This window comes from Sciurus vulgaris (assembly GCF_902686455.1).
Source record: "Sciurus vulgaris genome assembly, chromosome: 14".
Classification (NCBI taxonomy): Eukaryota; Metazoa; Chordata; class Mammalia; order Rodentia; family Sciuridae; genus Sciurus; species Sciurus vulgaris.
In genome coordinates this window covers 78,522,876-78,542,633 of record NC_136475.1, presented here as the reverse complement: position 1 = coordinate 78,542,633, position 19,758 = coordinate 78,522,876, and the positions used below count along the sequence as shown (strand labels likewise).

Below are 19,758 nucleotides of genomic sequence, written 5' to 3'. Positions count from 1 at the left end.
GGTATTATGTCCACCTACAACTAAAAAATATTTAAAAAAATAAGTATTTTGAGTCTCATTTCTCTAAAGTAACTCTACTTTGGAAACTTCTCTTAGTAGTGACTATGTGATCACTAAATGAAATGCACCATTCTTTCCTGAGGCATCTGTCTTTGTACTCTGTAGTATTTGACACCGTAAACTATATTTGAAACTGATCCTTTGTCTTCTTTATGCCTTCATGATTTTTCTTCCTTCTCCTGGTTCTATACGCCTGCCTTGTCATGTTGCCCAGGTTGACCTCAAACTCCTAGACTCAAACCATCCTCCTGCCTCAGCTTCCTGGGTAACTGACTAGAGGTCTGTGCCACCATGTCTAGCTGCTTCTCTACTTTTTAAAAACTATATGTATGTATGTATGTATGTATATGCATTTATTTTATGGTATTGGGAATTGAACCCAAGGGCACTCCACCACTGAGCTACAACACCAGCCCCTTTTATTGTTTATTTTGAGATAAGGTGTCACCAAATTTCTTAGGACCTCACCAAGTTGCTGAGACTGGCCTTGAACTTGAGAACCTCCTGCCTCAGCCTCCTGAGTCACTGTGATTACAGATTCTTTTCCTATTTTTTAAAGGTATTTTGCAAGTTTTGGTGCTTAATAATTTGTATTTCTCTGTAAACACTTTTTCGATTAAAAATCTCATCTGCTTAATCCTTAGTTTATTAATGTAGACTACTCCAAATCTCTAAATTTGAACTCTTTTCACAGATACCTCAAACTCACCATATCAAAAATAAAAAGTGTGGCTGGGGAGATAGCTCAGCTGGTAGAGAGGCCCTGAGTTCGATCCCGAGTACTGCCAAAAAAAAAAAAAAAAGTGCCTTTTCTCCAAAGCTAGATTTGTTTTTTTCTCTTTTCATCCTTTTTTTTTTTTTTTTTTTTTTTTTTTTTGTGGTGCTGGGGATTGAACCCAGGGCCTCTGTATGTGCTAGGCAGGTACTCTACCAATGAGCTACATCTCCATTCCTATTTTCCTATTTCTGATAATGATGCTGTTACGATGCGAGGCTGGGAGTTGCGAGCTTTTCCTCAAGTTTATTATTTTTTTTAAATGTGAAACATGGTAAACTTGAAATAATAACACAGTGAACTTCTAAATTCCTTCCACCTACATTTAATAATTGTTAATCATTTTGTCATATTTGCTGTGTTTTTATGGTTTGGACTATTTTGATAGTAAGTTGTAGACATCAGGACAATGGAGTCCAAAATACTTAGCATTTATTTATCTCCTAAGAAAAAGGAGCTTCTCTGCTAAAAGCACAGCACTATTACCATATTTAAGTTAATAATAATGGTTCCATGATAATGTCTTATGTCTAGTTCATATGTAAGTACCTCTCAATTGTTCCAAGGATGTCTTTTATTTAAAAAAATTTTTTTCTTTTCAATTCAGGAATCTATCAAAGTTTATACTACAAAAGGATATGTTCTTTAGTCTCCTTAAATGTAGAATATTTTCTTTCTCCCCCTGTCTCCCCCTGATTGACTTTTTGAAAAGTCTGGCCCAGCAGTCCTATAGAATGTCCTATTTTGGGTGTCCCATTTTGTTTGTTTGTTTTGTACTGGGAATTGAACCCAGGTGTGACTGAACCACATCCCCAGCCTTTTTTTTCTTTTATGTTTTGAAAAAGGGTCTTGCTTAGTTGCTTAGAGCCTTACTAAATTGCTGAGGCTGGCCTTGAGCTTGCAATTCTGCCTCAACCTCCTGAGTTGCTGGGATTACAGGTGTGAGTGACTATACCTGGCCCATTCTGGGTGTTCTTCATGATGATATTTAACTTTCCTCTCCTGATTTTTTTGTAAACTGGAAATTATCCCATTTTTTCTTTTTTTTTCCTTTTTTTTTTTTTTTTTTTAAATCTCTGAGAGCTACTTCAGGTTTGTGCCTATGTCCCTTTTGTTTTTAGTATAATTGCATATGATAAAAGGCACAGAGTTTAAATGTGTTCTTTGATGCGTTTTGACAAATGTGTACACACCCAATTTCTTGTTTTGATATGGTCCCATTCAAGTTGGAGTACTTTCTTGCTTTTTTTTTTTTTTTTTTTTTTTATTCTTTTTCGTGGTACTGGGGTTTAAGCTCAGGGCTGCTTTACCACTGTGCTATTCCCCCTATCCTTTTTATTTTTATTTTGAGAGAGGGTCTTAATAACTGGCTGAGACTGGCCTTGAACTTGGAGTTTTCCTGCCTCAGCCTCCCAAGTCTCTGTAATTATAGGTGTGTGCTACTGTGCCCAGCCAGCTTTCTTACTTTTGGCACAAAAAAGATCACAAGGTTCACTTTATACTTTTGCTTCAGATCTACTATCAGTCATTAATTTAAAAAAATTTTTGTTCCTAGCTAGGTGTGGTGGCACATGCCTATAATCCCAGTGATTTAGGAAGCTGAGACAAGAGGATTGCAAGTTTAAGGCCAGCCTGGGTAACTTAGTAAGACCCTGTCTCAAAATAAAAACATAAAAAGACTGGGAATGTGGCTCAGTGGTAGAGCACCCCTTGGTTTAATTCCCAGTATTACCAAAACACACAAAACAAAACAAAAACTCTTGTTCCTTTAATGGGGAATGACATTTAGAAACCAAGACTGGGGGTTTAAGGTATGCTCCTTCCTACTGAGTATAACTGCTTCTAGTTTCTATCAATGGATAGACCTTAAAAATTGTTTGATATTTCATTTTAATATAATACTCCCAAGATTTTACTTCATGTCTTTGATTTTCATTTTTTTTTTCTGAAAACTTTGGTTTCTACTAAAATTAACTTTATTATGTTTACTTATCTATTTTCTCCTATTCCAGATTATTTTCATTTTTCCTTTCTGATTTCTCATTACCAACTAATTCATCATCAGATGTTAACTTTTTAAATCATTCATTTATTTCTTCTTTGATAAGGTGCCAAATGTTAAAGATACAACCTCTGTTCTTTTAAATTCAAAGCTTACCTTTAATTTAATTTACATTTCATTTCTTGTATTTTTGTGGTGCTGGGGCACACACCCAGGGCATTCCACATGCTAGGCAAGTGCTCTACCTGTGAGCTACATCCCCAGCTTAAGACTTACCTTTTTAAAAATTTTTATATTTTTTTTGCTTGATATTTTATTCAGTATATTAGCTATGTTTTTTGTTTGTTTGTTTTGTTATTTTTTTTGTGTGTGGTTAATTTGTCCCAATAACCTAGCCCCCCCAAAAAAATACAAAAGTTAAATAGCTTATTTAATCAAATTTATTCTCAAATTACAATAAAGTCAAGGGGTTCTCATTGTAAGACTTACCTTTTTAAGGAAGTTCATTGTTTTGTTTTGTGATGTAGGGTATTAAATCCAGGGGCACTCTACTACTGAGCTATAGCCCCAGCCCTTCTTAATTTTTATTTTGAGATGGTCTTTCTGAGTTGCTGGTCCAGGCAATTCTCCTATCTTGGCCTTCTGTGTGACTGGGATTACAGGTGTGTGCCACCACTCTTGGCTTAGTGCAGTGTTTCATGTGATGATTCTGGCACTACCTTAATGCATGAAGTGTTTCTTTGCTTTGTATTTCTTCTTTCAGGGGTTTATTGCAACGGACCAGTGTCCCAAAAGATGTTGTTGATTATATCATCTTTGGTACAGTTATTCAGGAAGTGAAAACAAGCAATGTGGCTAGAGAGGTGAGTAAAAAAAAAAAAAAACGTGATTTTACAACTTAAATAAGTTTTATTTAATATTTAAGATAATTATACTATAAATCAAAAAATGTGTACTGTTAGTATATATTCATACTTTATTATAAATCAATTATTTGAGCTGGTTCAGAAAATGTTAAATTGTCTTTTATCTTGTGTTAGGAAAGTAGAGATTATGGCAGTGTGTGGCTGATGTTACTTTTTGTAATGTTAGATATCATGGTTCTAAGTAATTTAAAAGTTCATGATTTACAAAGAATTAATTTAATAACTTGGTTTTTGTAATTAGAGGTAACTTGCTTAGGTACTTGTTCCAATTGAGTCAGTGACACGTAGGCAGTATTTTTTTTTTTTTTTTAAATATCTGTTTCACAGAGGTTTACTTTTACCCTAGTTGGCATAGCTCCACGTAGAGTTCATTGGGCAACTGAGATAATGTTAGCCTTGGAATGTCTGTGATGTGTCCCACAGGCATTTCACAGTGAATGATCCAAACACAGCTTCTAGGCTTGGTATTAATTTAAAAGTGACTTTTTGGTTAATGTTGGCTCCATAGCACATTTCAGTGCTTATTTACGATCTGTGCTTGTGTTTGTGAACAGTGAAGTTGGGAGGGTAATAACTCTCATTGCTGTCAGTCCAGAAAAAAGGGCAGGTGCGCAGGACTCCAAGTGTTTGTTCTGCTTTAGCATTTTGCCCTTCATTAAACATTGAGACTGCAGAAGGCCTCTCACCACTCAAGCCCTCAGAAATCAACTTTATGTTGTTGAGGGACAGAAAGAAGTTTCTGTTTTTCTCTTTAAATATTTTGGTTTTCTCTATACCTCCGTGTTTCTGAATGTACCAAATGAGACAGTTTCATGAGTACATAAAGGCATCAAACTGTTCATAAACGTTTTCAACTATTATATTGTGAAAATAAAGTGACTTTTATAAGAGCAGTTAAAAAATAAGTGTTAAATCTGTTTCAGTTTTTTCTATATTTCTGTTCTTTCCTAAAACTAAGTCCATGATCTTTCTGTGAATTTTTTCCTGCAAATTTTACACTCATATGCAAATCTCAGCTGTTGATTGACATGAGGTAGTTTCTTTTCTCTCCCCTAATACTGGTCATGTTGTGCTCCTGCGCTTCAGGTAATTTTTGTAGTGGTTGCAGGCAGAGGTTGAGTTGAGGGAATACTTATGAGAATATTATACTTTAAAGTTGAATCATAACCTATAAAAATATAATTTTTAGATAAAGAACTTTAGAACCTCTTGTCTATATTAATAGTATTTATATGAAATCCTAAAAGGCTTCTCTTGAACCTGACTGTACTGAAAGATCTCAGCATATTTCCCTACTCTTTAATTTAACTAAGTGGCATCTTCTGTCTTTCTCCTTATCACCTTGAGAACTATTCAAACTTTAAATAGAAGCATGTGGACAAGGGTCACCAGCTTCCACTTCTATTTAAAGCTCCTTCAGTCCTGAGTCAGCTGGGGCCAAGGGCAACATGTGCTAGAAGGCCCTCATGAGTGTCAGGCCATTAGAACCTGAATGCCCCTTACACTGTGGAACTCTTCACCCTTGCTCCCCGAAAACTTGATTCTGTCTTCCTTTTGGACCAGTTTATGCTGACAGGTTGACATGCAGTTGCCAGGCAATAGTTCTTAACAAAGTTGATGGGGCACTAAGTGTCAGGCCTACCTAGAAAGACCAGAATAAGGCATGTTGCACGTATGCCACCATATGCATTTTCATTTCTACAGATGATGGTAAAACATATAGAAATAGTATAATTATAAAGGTAAACATCAGTTAAGAAACACAGAACCTCTTTAACCTAACTTTGGAAACATTTATTTTACCAAGGTATAGGGAAGTTTGTATTCTAAGGATAATTAGTTTCAGTTGGACTTTTTAAAATTTTTTAAATTTATTTTTTAATTTTTTGTGATTCTGGGAATAAACCCAGGAATGCACATTTGTCAGGCAAGCACTCTACTACTGACCACATCTCCAGTCCTAACTAGTTTCAGGAAAAGACCACTAAAAAAATGAATTCCTTGTTTATTTCAAGAATTTACTGTTGGTCCTACAAAGTATAGTCAATTTTGTTGTTTTGTGTTTTTGCACTTTGGGGGATTGAACCCAAGACCTTATACATGCTAGCTTTACGACTGAGCTGCACATTCAGGCCCTCAAAATGAATTCCTTGTAATGGGATTCAGAATTTCAGAATTTCATAGTAAAGAGTTGGGGGAATTGTGAACATTCATTTTTTTGTTTTATTTTGTGATGCTGGGGCTTCACATTCTGAGCAGGCACTCTGCCTACCTACACCCCAGTCCTGGAACTTAATTTTTTTTTTTTTTTTTAATATTTTTTAGTTGTAGATGTGCACAATACTTTTATTTTATTTTTTATGTGGTACTGAGGATCAAACCCAGGGCCTCACTTGGGCCTCACGTGTGCTAGGGAGCACACTACCACTGAGCCACAACTGTAGTCCTTGGAACTTAATTCTTAAAGTGAAGCTTTAATATTAGAAAACAGTATTTTATAATTGTATATATGTATTAATTCACTGTGTAAGGAAAAATGGAAATACTGATTTTTTATTAGCAACATTTCTCCAATAAATATGTAATAAATTATAAATATCCTTATTTCATATTCTACTTCCTGTGCCATCAAAATAGAGGCCATTATGCCCAATTAATGGAGGGTTTCAGTTTTTCTCAAAACCTCTTTAACTACAAATCAGTTTCTTACGTCATTGTCCTGGACAGCCTCTCTTCTAGTTTTGAACTGGCCTGACCCTTATTCATTTACTCACGTGTAATTGAGGCAATTTTCTAAAGTTTCATGGAGTTGAATTTCTGTATATTTGGCAAGTTTTCCGGTTCTGCCATGCCTTGGGTCAGCAGTGTGCTCTTTGAGAGAGATTAAGTGGCAGTGAGAAAAGAGATGAGTGTGAAGTAGGCCTGAGTGGGAACTCTGTTTATGAATGGTCAACTCTTTAGAAACATTTTCATGTTTGTTGACTTTTACTTTGGTTCTTACCCTTATGACTGCTGGGACACACATTATGAGAGGTACATATGCAGAAGCTAAATTGAATCCTTATGGTTTTGAGCAAAGCATTGCTAAGTATTAGTTGAGATAGAAGAGTATTATAGGTTTGCATACCACACTAGAAACTGGCTACCAGGAATTTGCAGAGTTCTTGCCAGTTGTTGGCAAAATGAGAAATTGGTAAACCATTTCTGTGATGGGCTTAATTTTACTTTAAACAGTGCTCTTTAGAATATTAAAAAGAATTCCTTCCTCATTGACAGTGCATATTAGTAGTGCTTACAGTTTCATTTACATGATGTATTTCCTTTGTAAGTGATCACTTCACTTCTGTTTCCTGAAGGCTGCCCTTGGAGCTGGCTTTTCTGACAAGACTCCTGCTCACACTGTCACCATGGCTTGCATCTCTTCAAACCAAGCCATGACCACAGGTATGTTTAAATAGAAGCTGAATGTTAATTTTTCTCCTTTGTCCTTTACAGGATTAAAAAAACAAAAAAACAGTAATCTCAACAGAAATAAATGATTTGCTGGGTACAGTGACGCACGCCTTTAATCCCAGTGGCTAGGGAGGCTGAGCCAGGAGGATCTCAAGTTCAAAGCCAGCCGCAGCAACTTAGGGAGACCCTAAGTGACTCAGTGAGACCATGTCTCTAAATAAAATGAATACTTGGGATGTGACTTGGTGGTTAAGTACCCCTGGGTTTATTTAATACGTGGTACAAAAAAAAAAGAAGAAGAAGGGAAGAAGGAAGGGAGGGAGGGAAATGATTAGCACAGATCACTTTATTTTAAAAATAAGGTTGTATTAAAAATTTTGGGTTTTCAACACTACTTCTCAACCTTTTTCTTGCTCTCTATACCTGAGGCAAATAGCCACTGTTGCTCCTCCACCAGTAACGTGGCTGGTTGTAGCCCAGATTGTAGCTGGAGGAGTGTGTCTTTTGGAGGGTGCTTCAGAACAAGAGGCATGAAGAGTTTATAATCTCCTGGGTTTTAAACCTAGGCGATTCTGATGTGATGCTTCTCCACAAAGATAGGGTCCTGCTGCCGCCACCATCACTGTAGTTGCATAATTGTAAATCCCTGCTTTGGCACAACTCTGTCCTTTGCTTTCTCCCCTCCTCATTGGTATTTCATAAATCACTGTGACTTCTAACAAACCTTAAACAAATTGTGGAACATTTCATAGAAGAACATTTTGAAAAGGCAGAAAACCTGAGCAGCTTAGTATTCATTGTGCTGTTTTAGTAACATCAAGGCGGGGTTGGACTGCCCAGCTCATGGGTGGCAGGGAATGAGGTCAGAGGCAGTGATTGAGGGTATTCTCTACTCGAGCAGCATGTGACCAACTCCTGGTTAGAATGAAAGAGTACTTGCCAGTGGTCCTAAACAGGAAAGTGGGCTGCCTTATATCTCAAAGCCAAAATGTCTGTTGCTTATAATGAAAATTAACATTTTCTACAAGGGAAAGATTTTTTCCCCAAAAAAAACTAAAGCTGAGAGCATGTAAAATATGCAAGATAAAGCACAACATGGTGACATAGGCCTGTGGTCCTAGTAACTTACTTGGAAGGCTGAAGCAGAAAAATGGTGAGCGGGAAACCAGCCTGGGCAACTAATGAGATCCTGTCTCCAAAAAAAGGCATGGGAGCCTATAAGATCCTCTGGTTTAGAATATAAGTTGACCCAATGGTTATATCCAGAAGTTGATGTCCATATGATCTGAATTAAACTTATTTTTTGAAGTTGTTAAATGTATTTGTAGTAATTTAAAAACTAATTTTAATTCCTCTGAAAAAATGAAAATTTTAATTACAGATATTCAAAGCTGATAACTGCTACATAGCTTTTTAATCAAGAAGCTTAAATTTCATTGGTGTGTTATTTTTCTGCAAAAGATGTTCATGTATATATAACCTGTGCCTTCTAGCTGTTGGCCTGATTGCTTCTGGCCAGTATGATGTGGTCGTGGCTGGCGGTGTTGAGTTAATGTCTGACGTCCCTATTCGTCATTCAAGGAAAATGAGGAAAATGATGCTTGATCTTAATAAAGCCAAGACAATGGGCCAACGACTGTCTTTGCTCTCTAAATTCAGATTGAATTTCCTATCACCTGAGGTAAGACTTGTGAATCTTATATAGAGATTTGAGTTTCCAGAGCATCCTGCTGCAGAGATTTAGAATTAGATAAGACAGCATTGGCTTAGGCATGTTTTCAGATGCTCTTCATTACAGGGTAAGGTAATTATTTGGTCAAGATGGAAAAAAAAACAGTGGTTAGAAAGTTTGAATCTGTGAACCCTTTTTGTAACGCCTTGCTCACCAAGAACTTCCCTTGTCTTGGTCTTGATAGATGATAAATAAATAGATTTTCACTTTTCCAAATAACATTAAATGATCCTAGGTGTCATATAACACTTCTTAATAATGTGCCTCCTTTCCTAGCTCCCTGCAGTGGCTGAGTTCTCCACCAGTGAGACCATGGGCCACTCTGCAGATCGACTGGCTGCTGCCTTTGCTGTTTCTCGACTAGAACAGGATGAATATGCCCTGCGCTCTCACAGTCTCGCCAAGAAGGCACAGGATGAAGGACTCCTGTCTGATGTTGTTCCCTTCAAAGTACCAGGTAAAATAAAATGCTTCATGATATTTATTAGCAAGTTCTAAATTGCTCCAGTTGCTCCTAAAACTCAAGAAATCTTAAATGACTTTCAATAAGTTTATTGATTCTGTTTCTAAAATAGACTTAATTCTTAAACATTGACTCAAGTTTCGATTTATGTTGTAACACAGGTAAATTTTTTTATATTTTTATAAGGCTTTCCTTTTAGATTTCCTGATATCTTTTAGTTCTTAAGTATATCATTTTCAAAATTCTTGATTTATGTTTTTTCTGTATAAAAGAGCCAAATGTGAATAAGCATCTTAAAAGAATAGTTTTCTTTTTTATATCTTAATTCATTTATTTACGTGTGGTGCTGAGAATCAAATACAGTGCCTCACAAAGATGAGGCAAGGGCTCTACCACTGAGCCATAACCCCAGCCCAAGAATAGGGTTTTTAAAAACTGAATTAGTCCATTTTTATGACTTTGCAAATGTCTTAAGGGTTTATTTTAAAATTTGATCATATTTTGATAACTATAAAAGGTTTTCTTTCGGGCTTGGGAATTAAGCTCAGTGGTAGAGTGCTTGCTCTTGCATGCATTAATCCTGGATTGATCCCTAGCACCTGGAGAAAAAAGGCTTTTTGTCTATTGAATAGGTACAATCTACATTTCATTCATTCTTGTAATTCTTAAAACACATTTCTCTAAAGATCTATAATGTTTGTAGTTCCTTAGAGTTACAGAGTTCCTGTTTTTATAGGAAAGGAGACAGTTACCAAAGACAATGGCATCCGTCCTTCCTCACTGGAGCAGATGGCCAAACTGAAACCTGCATTCATTAAGCCCTATGGCACAGTGACAGCTGCAAATTCTTCTTTCCTGGTAATGTCAATGCCATTTGTATTTAGTAATGACTTTTATTTCGGTACTCTGAAATAGATTTATTTGTGTATATTATGAATAGAGGCTTAAAAATTTAGTTATTCATTGTAAAGATAATGTTAGAATAGTAGTATTCATTGTAAAGATATTGTTAAAATAGAATCCTTTTAAAAAAGTAAAATGATAGTTTTAAGGCTTTAAAAATCATTTAATCCAATCATCATTCTGAACCAAAAGCTGATCATGTATTTCGTGGGCTATAAAACTTTGATTGCCTTAGCTATGCCCTAGAGGTGAAAAGAACAGACAGTTGTAATACAGTGAGAGAGTGCTGTGATAGCTATAAGGATAGCCATTGGAGAAAATAAATAGGGCTCATGGAGTTGTGCATGGGGGGTAGTCAGGGAGGCATCTCAGAAGAGATATCACTTAAATGATGAATTTTGAAGAAATAGTAAAAGCCAATTCAAGAAGTATAAAATAGTCATTCCAGGCTGAGTATGGGCACATACCTGTAATCCCAACAACATGGGAGGCTGAGGCAGGAGGATCACAAGTTTGAGACCAGCCTCAGCAACTTAAGAAGGCCCTAAGCAACTTAGCAAACCCTATCTCAAATTTTTAAGAAAAAAAAAAAAAATTAATTAAAAAATAAAAAGGGTTGGGGATGTGGCTCTGCTTAAGCACCCCTGGGTTCCATTCCTGGTACCAAAAACAACAACAACAACAGAAAAAGTCATTTCAGGCAAAGGGAATAGCAAATGGAAAATAGCAAAATGGAAAAAGGAAATGTGACATCAAGAGCCTCTTTGGAAAAAAACTTGTTTTAGAGCATAGGATATAAATCGGAACACGAAAAATACAAAGAATAATGGGATACTTCTTTTAGCTTTGATAATTAAAAACAATGCTTTATATTGGCCCCCAAATTATTTTCCTACAAGCATCATGAAATACATCTTCCCCCCTTTTTTGCTTCCTGTTTTTATTTATCTGCATATAGCTCTGTCATATCCTTCCATGCTTTTCTGACTTTTCAGTTAGACATTCCCTTTGATTTTGCTGCTGCTTTAAGATGTGGTTTCTCTTTTTCTTACCACCTTGAGTGTAGTAGGTGGATGTAGTCCAGCTGGTCAGTGTTTCTTTTACAATATAACTCCCGTACCTGGTTGTATTGTCTGGAAATAGGCAGATGTTTGTCGTCTTGTCCGTGGTAAGTGACTAACTAATGCCTGCCATTGATGGACTGCAGGCAGGGTACCTGGAATGGTTTCAGCAGTATACATCTCCCCTGTTAAGCCTAAGTGGTGAAGGACTGGTTAAATGATTATTTCCAAAACTAAATTAGATAACAGGACCTTGAGAGGCATGGGTTTCACGAGATCTGAATCTCCTTGATTATTTGTAGTATATTAAAGGTTCAGGTTTATTCAGTGAAAATCAGAGATATATTCAGCAGAGGCAACACATCACAGATAACTTGGATTTTTTGGAAGTGCATTAGTGCACTACATTCACTGCAATTTTGCACAGTGGCACATTGAATGTATTATTACTGTAATCTATTATGTATAGAGGAAACCTGTGTTGACTGACTTTATGGCCACCCTGTTGGTTGCTGCATACTCTCTTCATGGTTGCTGAGTTGTAAAAAATCTGATAGTGTAAACTATACAAAGTAGTTTCCTTTTCTTTCTAATTTTGAATTTTGGTGAGAATTTCTTTTTTGAAGTAATGGTAAATCCTACCCCTCCCCCACCCCCCTGTCCAGTGGTACCTCTTCGTTTCCCAACCCTCATTAATCATTTAGAATAAAAATGTATGGGACAAGCTGGGTGCAGTTGCACATGCCTGTAATCCCAGTGGCTCAGGAGGCTGAGGCAGGAGGATTGCGAGTTCAAAGCCAGCCTCAGCAACTAAGCGAGGCCCTAAGCAACTCAGAAGACCCTGTCTCTAAATAAAATATAAAAAAAGACTGGGGATATGGCTCAGTGGTTAAGCCCCTCTGGGCTCAATCCTCAGTACCAAAAAAAAAAAAAAAAACAAGTATGGAACAGATCCAAAGAGGGAAAACTATAGTTCTAATGTTCTCATCTGCACCTGATTCTTCTCCCATTGGTTTACTTGCTATAGAGCATTTAAGTAGAATAAAATCACCTAGAAGTCATGGGTAGGAAGCAAATGAAAAACAGCACAGAAAATGTAAAAATGAAAAAGTTAAATAAGAGATTTTAATTTCCAAAATTCATAACATTTCATTTTCTGTGCCAAAAACAGAAAACTTTGGCTTGAATTTATTATGAATAAATATTTCTAATGTTACCTCTTTTCTTTATCCATTTTGATAAATATACTTTTTGAATAGGCTCTTCTGCTTTTGTCTTCAAAAAATAGATCAGTGCATGTGTTTGAATTGTAATTTAATGATGGATACAATGAAGTTTGTTGTATAGACTAAGTATGAGATAGTATCCTCAGAAACAGGGCCTAGAAAATACATGCAGAAAGACCTCCAGATAGACTAGAGAATTTGCATTATTGTTCTGATTAACATTTCAGACTGATGGCGCTTCTGCAATGCTGATTATGGCAGAGGACAAAGCTCTGGCCTTGGGTTATAAACCAAAGGCATATTTAAGGTAAAGTAAATTGCCTCAGATTTCTTTATTTTATTAAATAAAATAAAAATAAATACAATTAAATTAAAAATAAAATTGGGGCTGGGGAGATGGCTCAGTCGGTAGAGTGCTTGCCTTACATGCACAAGGCCCTGGGTTCGATCCCCAGCACTGCAAAAAAAAATAAATAAATAAATAAAATAAAATAAAATAAAATAAAATAAATAAAATAATAAAAAGAAGCTAACCCTTCTGTTTTTTAACCTAGGGATTTTGTGTATGTGTCCCAGGATCCAAAAGATCAGCTTTTACTGGGGTAGGTAGTAGTGTATATTCCTAGACTTTAATCAAAAGTATTTGATTACACACATTTATTACACAGATTTTAAAGTATGGTTAAGTCCTAAGTTCATAATTGAATCATGTGGTGGACTTTTTTTTTAAATAATAATCCCTTCTTTATTACTTTCCATATTTTCCTGAAATTTTTTACTTAAAATTATTACATATGTATATACATATACATATGTATATATACATATATATCACTTTGTATTTTTTATAAGGTATCATAAGCATCTTTTTTTTCTTTTTGCTACACACACTGCTACAGTCTTCTTAATAAATAGCCTTTCACAAAAGCCTTCTGATAGGTTGACTGTCTTCCCCTCCCTCACGAGCTGCTAGTAGCCTCAGTGGCTTCCACTATAACCTGAAGATTAGCTATGTCCTTTCTGATGCCTTTCCCTTTAAATTTTGTTCTAGTTGTATATCATCAGCTTGAACTTAATCCTTCATTGTTTGCTTATTTATTATGTTTCCCTGACTCTGCTATATAAATTTACAAGAACAGAGCATGTCTATTCCATTCATTATTGTATTCCCAGTACTTAATCAATATGTTACAGTAAAAGTAATGAATTAGTGTAAAACTCAGCTTGGAGAATATGAAGGCACTCTTAGGTTAAAAATTAAAGTTTTAAGATATTACCCCTTTTTTTTCTTTTCAGACCAACATATGCAACACCAAAAGTTCTGGAAAAGGCAGGATTAACCATGAATGATATTGATGTTTTTGAATTTCATGAAGCTTTCTCAGTAAGTCATTTGAAAGACATATCTGAAAGAACTATAGTCTTGTGGGAGAGAGCAAGGCATAGTTTATAATAGGGTGAAATAAGGATAAGGCTTTAGCCAGGCATGGTGGCACACCCATGACAGTGGCTCTGGAAGCTGAGGCAGGAGGATCAAGAGTTCAACGCCAACCTCAGCAAAAGTGAGGCCTAAGCAACTCAGTGAGACCCTGTCTCCAAATAAAATACAAAATAGTGCTGGGGATGTGACTCAGTGATCAAGCGCCCCTCAGTGGTCAAGTGTCCCTCAGTTCAATCCCTGGTACCAAAAAAAAAAAAAAAAAGAGTGAGACTTTATATTTTAAGTACTAATCTACATTGCAAGAGGGTCATCAGGGGAAATAATCAAGGGCCACACCTGTGATGTTAAAACATACCTTTCGGTTCTATCTTGGAGCGTCCCTTCAGAAGTACTAAATTGTTTCTTTAAGAAATTTTTAACTGAAAACTTGGGGCCAGGACTGTAGCTCAGTGGTAGAGCACTTGCGTAGCACATTGTGAGGCATTGGATTTGATCCTCAGCACCACATAAAAAAATTTTAAATAAATAAAGATATGTGTCCACATACAACTAAAAAATAAGTAAATAAGAAAGAAATTTTTACCTGAAAACCGATTTAAGATTTGCCTAATTATATGCTATGTATAAAGCATATATTTAAATGATTGTGCTATTTTTATTTTCATACAAATACAAATTTTTATGTCTAAAATTGCAGAAAAACCAATATTTAAAAAATATAAATGGATGTGTATGAGGAAATTTAGTCAGCAAATTTAAATCTCAGGACAATATTTAAATATCTAAAATGTGTTTCTACACTGTATTTTCCCTCTTAGGGTCAGATTTTGGCCAATTTTAAAGCCATGGATTCTGATTGGTTTGCACAAAACTACATGGGTAGGAAAACCAAGGTAAGTTTCTGATCAAAAAATTGATAATCCTTAAATTTTCAAAGCAAATTAGTATTTAGAGCTTAGTTACCTGCTATTAAGAATATGAAGGAGGGGCTGAGGTCGTAGATTAGTGGTAGAGCACTTGCCTAGCATGTGTGAGGCATTGGGTTTGATTCTCAGCACCACATCTAAATAAATAAAATTTTAAAAAATTTAAAAAGGAATATGAAAGAGAAAGCTACTTATGAAGAATTTTGTACTTCATTATATGTATTTATTTTTTAGTTTAAAAATAATTCCTGAAAATTCTTCAGCAAATATAGTATATGTTTTCTTTTGTTCTTCCCATTCAGACATTAGATAAAAACATAAATTGATCCTTGTCTTTTAATATTGGTCTAGACTTTCTTTCTTTTGCAGTAAAATTATTTATGATATATCTAGCATTAGTTATTTCCCTCTCTGTTACTTCCTGGCTTAATTCATATCTTAAGTAAACTTGCCTTTATTTTATCTTTATTTTTGTGGGTGCCAGGTTGGATTACTTCCTTTGGAGAAGTTTAATATCTGGGGTGGATCACTGTCCCTGGGCCACCCATTTGGAGCCACTGGCTGTCGGTTGGTCATGGCAGCTGCCAACAGATTACGGAAGGATGGAGGCCAGTATGGCTTAGTGGCTGCCTGTGCGGCTGGAGGACAGGTATGTCTCAGCAGCTTTATAGGGGTTTCCAGAGTCATTTTCTTAGAAACAAAATAAGCTCATCCTAAGAATACTTGATTAGTTTAGTTTGAAGTGTTCTTTTTTTAAAAGATCATTATAGTTATACATAGTAGTGGGTTCATCTTGACAAATTCATACATTCATGGAATTCAATTTCAGTTCATGTTCCCTCCCCTCTCTTTCCCCTCCTCCCTCCCCCCATTCTCCTTTCTCTACCCTCCTGATCTTCCTTTCACTCATCTATTTTTTTTTTGATTGATTGTTTCTGCTTATACATAAAGGTGAAATTCCCTGTGGTATATTTATGTATGTACATGGCATGATTTTTAAAAATCCATTCTGTTTTCTCCCCTTTACCATCCCCCCTCTCTCCCTCTTGATCTTCTACTGTATTGATCTTCCCTATATCTTTATGGTATTCTATCCTCCCCCTCCTGGTTTGCAATATTCTTAAAGCAGTATTTCTTATGACAGCCAACCAGTGGAGGTGATGAGGGGGGAGAGTGACAACTAAAATTCTGATAACACTTTGAAAGAAAGATGATGTTTAAATCAAGCTGATTTTCCCTAAGTTAATGTTTACATTTTTTTGTTTACAAAATTACTATATGCTAGTTTTAAAAAGTAGTTTTAGTTGTAGATGGACATAATACCTTTGTTTTGTTTATTTATACGCTCATTTTTAAAACTAGGGAAAAATGCAAAAAGTATGCAGAAAAAAATTAGGTCACTTATAATTCCCTCCCTAGGCACCATTGATATAGATACCTTGATGTATTTTCTTCTTTAATGATAAACTTTTGTTCATTTATCTAATCAATGTGAGTACTTATCTATAAAATGTTTCCAAAGGGTAAACTGTCTTTCTAAAGAACTGAATTATACCTTAATCAAGGAATTAATTTGCTTCTGGAAAACTTGTTGATGTTCAACTAGGAAACTATTATTCTGACAAATTTTTTTCCTACCTTGCTCTCATTATATACCCAACTTCCTACCTGCTGTAGCATTTCACTCTGGGAGTAAAATACAAAAGGAAAACTGATCATTGTCTTTTTCCTTTTTTTTCCTTTTTTTTTTTTTTTTTTCCTGATGTGAGTAGATTATTTTCCTCCAGATTACAGAAACTTTGTTACTGATCCAGATAAATAAATATTTAAAAGTAATAAAACATTTTACATTTAAAATTTGTTATTTATAACTTTTCCTCAGAAATAAGGAAATAAGTTCAGTTATTTATAAGTTAGAACATTTTGGACTTCAGAAATGTTTTTTAATCTGTGTGACTTCCTTTACAGAAAAACCTGGTTGGTTAGGACTAGAGCCCTCCCTCTTCTCCCTCTGTGCCAGGCTTCCCCAGGGAGACAAGTCATATGTAGCACTGTGCACAGTGTGCAGTTTACATAGGACACTGTCCTTTGATTTGTCCGTTCCCCAATCTTCTTTTTTTTTTTTTTATCAGGGATTTTGCACCAGGGGCACTGAGCCATTGAACCATGTCCTCAGCTCTTTTTATTTTTTTTGTTTTGAGACAAGGTCTTGCTAAGTTGCTTAGGGCCTCACTAAGTAGCTGAGGTTGGCCTTGAATTTGGAATCCTCCTGCCTAAGCCTCCTGAATCTCTGGGATTACAAGCATAAGCCACCATACCTGGCTTCACCAGTTCTTTTATCTAGCACGTAGAATATAAATAATACTAGATGCTTCTGTATGTGAACAAAAAGTTATCCCTAGTATCTTTCTTTTAGAAGTTTGTAGTGTAGTGAGGAATAAGGAGATGATACCTCTGAGAAACTATGTTAAACTGATACTCTTTTATCAAGAGCCAAACAAGTAACACCAACATCATTAGGAGATCAGAGGAAGAATCTAGAGCAGGGCTTCTCAGCTTTGGCGCTACTAACATTCTGGGCTGGGATAATTCTTTGCAGTGGGGATCTGTGCCATGGGTACCCATTAGATTTTGGTAGTATTAAACTCCTCCCTCACCCTTACCAAATCCACACACCCAGTTGAAACAACTAGAAATATCTCCAGACATTGCAGGTGTCCACTGGAGAAAGTGAGGATTGGCAGTCCTCCCACTGGTCAAGCTGAAGCTTGAACAGTGTATTTTAAATAAAACTGGAGAAGGCCAGGTGCAGTTGTGCACACCTGTAATCTCAGTGGTTCAGAAGGCTGAGGCAGGAGGATCACAAGTTCAAGGCCAGCTTGAGCAATTTAGTGAAAACCTGTCTCAAAATAATTTGTTTTAAAAAAAAAAGCATTGGTGGTGTAGCCCTGTGGTAAAGTGCTACTGGGTTCAATCTTCAGTATAGGAAAGAAAAAAAGAAAAAAAAAGCTGGAGAAGGAGCGTTCCACATTCCTGAGTCCTTCCAGGACCATTCCCCAGTCAGTCAAACTCTCCTATCCCTGCTCTTGTTTGCTTATGTGTTGTCAAACTACTTAACTATTTTGCTGTACATGTGTACTAGATTAAGAGTGGAGACTGTAGCAAATGTTTAAACCCACACAGTATTCAGCTTGGTGCCTTGTAAATAATAGTTTCTTGGTAAATATTTGTTGGGGATTGAATTGAACCTAGAAGCCAGGAGATCCATTAGGCCATTTACTGGTTTGTTGGCAGTCCAAAGGTTAGAATGACTGATTATCAGATAGACTTTAAACTAGAGGCATATTAGTACATAGCACTATGCAGTGCTGGAGAAGGGACATTTCTTCTTCCCTTTGTGGCCTCTCAGACCATCTCTTTAACCTGTGTAGACTAGTGAAGAAGGAAAGAGCCCAAGCTTTGGAATCATTTAGACCTGGTTTCAAATCCTGACCTTGCTACTTAATAGCTTTGTGATTTGTATGAGTCATTTAATCTTTCAAAACCTCAGTTTTCTCATCTAGAAATTTGCTTTTGTTACCTTTCACTTTATTGTGTTTATTTTTGCATAACTTTGAGCTGGGGTGCAGCTCAGTGGTAGGGTGCTTGCCTAGATGTGCAGGACCCTGGCTGGGTTCAATCCCTAGCATCACAAACAAAAAATATAGCTGCCATTTATAGAGCACAATTAGGAATTAGATTGTACTAGATTCTGGTGCATTTATATGTCCATCCACACGTAAATATATGTGTGCATCTGCATACTATATGCTATCTTGTTTGTTTGTTCTACTAGGAGTTGAACCGAGGGACTCTCTACCCTTAGTCCTCTTTTTTTTTTCTTTTTCTTTTTGAGATAGGATCCAAGTTGTCCAGGCTCACCTTGAACTTGTGATCCTCTTGCCTCAGCCTGCTGAATCTCTAGGATGACAGGCATGTACCATTATGCCCAGCTACTGTATGCTAATTTAATGTTTACAAAAACTTTTGAAAATTTTTAGGCCGCATGAATCCCATTTCATAGAGGAAATGAAGGTTCAAATGGCTACCAACTTTTCCAAGATCACACAGTAGCTAAATGGCAGAGCCAAGATCAAACTTCCAAGCCTTTCTTTTACAACACTATTATCTGCTGCCTCTGTACTGACTGGACTCATGACCTTTCATTGTTCTGATTGAACTTTTTTCCTTTACAGGGCCATGCTATGATAGTGGAAGCTTATCCAAAGTGATGGATCCTGAGGAGGAGACCTGTTTCTGTGCAGCACTTGCACTGGGCAATGCCATTTCAATGCATTACTAAGTGACACCTGTAGTTCCTAGTTCCTCTTAGGAAAACATCTGTGGCCTTCTGTTAAGTACTTTGCAATTAAGCCTTGCCCGTGTTCTGAGGTTTTTCAATAATCATAGCTTACTGTTCTTTCAGGGATTTCTAAGTTACCACAGTATCACACAAATATGTTTAAACAGTTGTTTTTGAATCTCTGTTGTCATTAATTACTAAATGAGTGGTTGCAGTTTGGAAAAGAGGTTAGCCGAGATTTGGAATCATCTTTGTAACATTTGCAAATTATACTTCTTCCTGTGTCCTAAAGATAAGTATTTTCTCTAAAATACAAACCAATGTGCCTAAATTAGCTAATTATGAAAAATAGTTCATTACCTAAACATTACTGAAAACCTTTAAAGTAAATGTTGAGATACATAAATACCATATTGGTCAGCCTCAATAAAGTATAGAGAATATTGGA

General features: G+C 36.1%; 1 protein-coding gene across 2 annotated transcripts in view; it reads left to right on the top strand.

Annotated features, from left to right (window-relative positions):
* The window catches only part of HADHB (hydroxyacyl-CoA dehydrogenase trifunctional multienzyme complex subunit beta), a 37,081-nt gene extending 17,323 nt beyond the window's left edge, over positions 1–19,758 (top strand). For both annotated transcript variants that reach the window (XM_079110163.1, XM_079110164.1), the window contains exons 6-16: positions 3,601–3,700; positions 7,120–7,207; positions 8,710–8,897; positions 9,225–9,405; positions 10,148–10,269; positions 12,829–12,908; positions 13,156–13,203; positions 13,898–13,985; positions 14,861–14,935; positions 15,453–15,617; positions 19,204–19,758. In XM_079110163.1, coding sequence (XP_078966289.1) covers positions 3,601–3,700; positions 7,120–7,207; positions 8,710–8,897; positions 9,225–9,405; positions 10,148–10,269; positions 12,829–12,908; positions 13,156–13,203; positions 13,898–13,985; positions 14,861–14,935; positions 15,453–15,617; positions 19,204–19,239 — 1,171 coding nt within the window. In that variant the 3' untranslated portion in view covers positions 19,240–19,758. The remainder of the gene's footprint in view (positions 1–3,600; positions 3,701–7,119; positions 7,208–8,709; positions 8,898–9,224; positions 9,406–10,147; positions 10,270–12,828; positions 12,909–13,155; positions 13,204–13,897; positions 13,986–14,860; positions 14,936–15,452; positions 15,618–19,203) is intronic.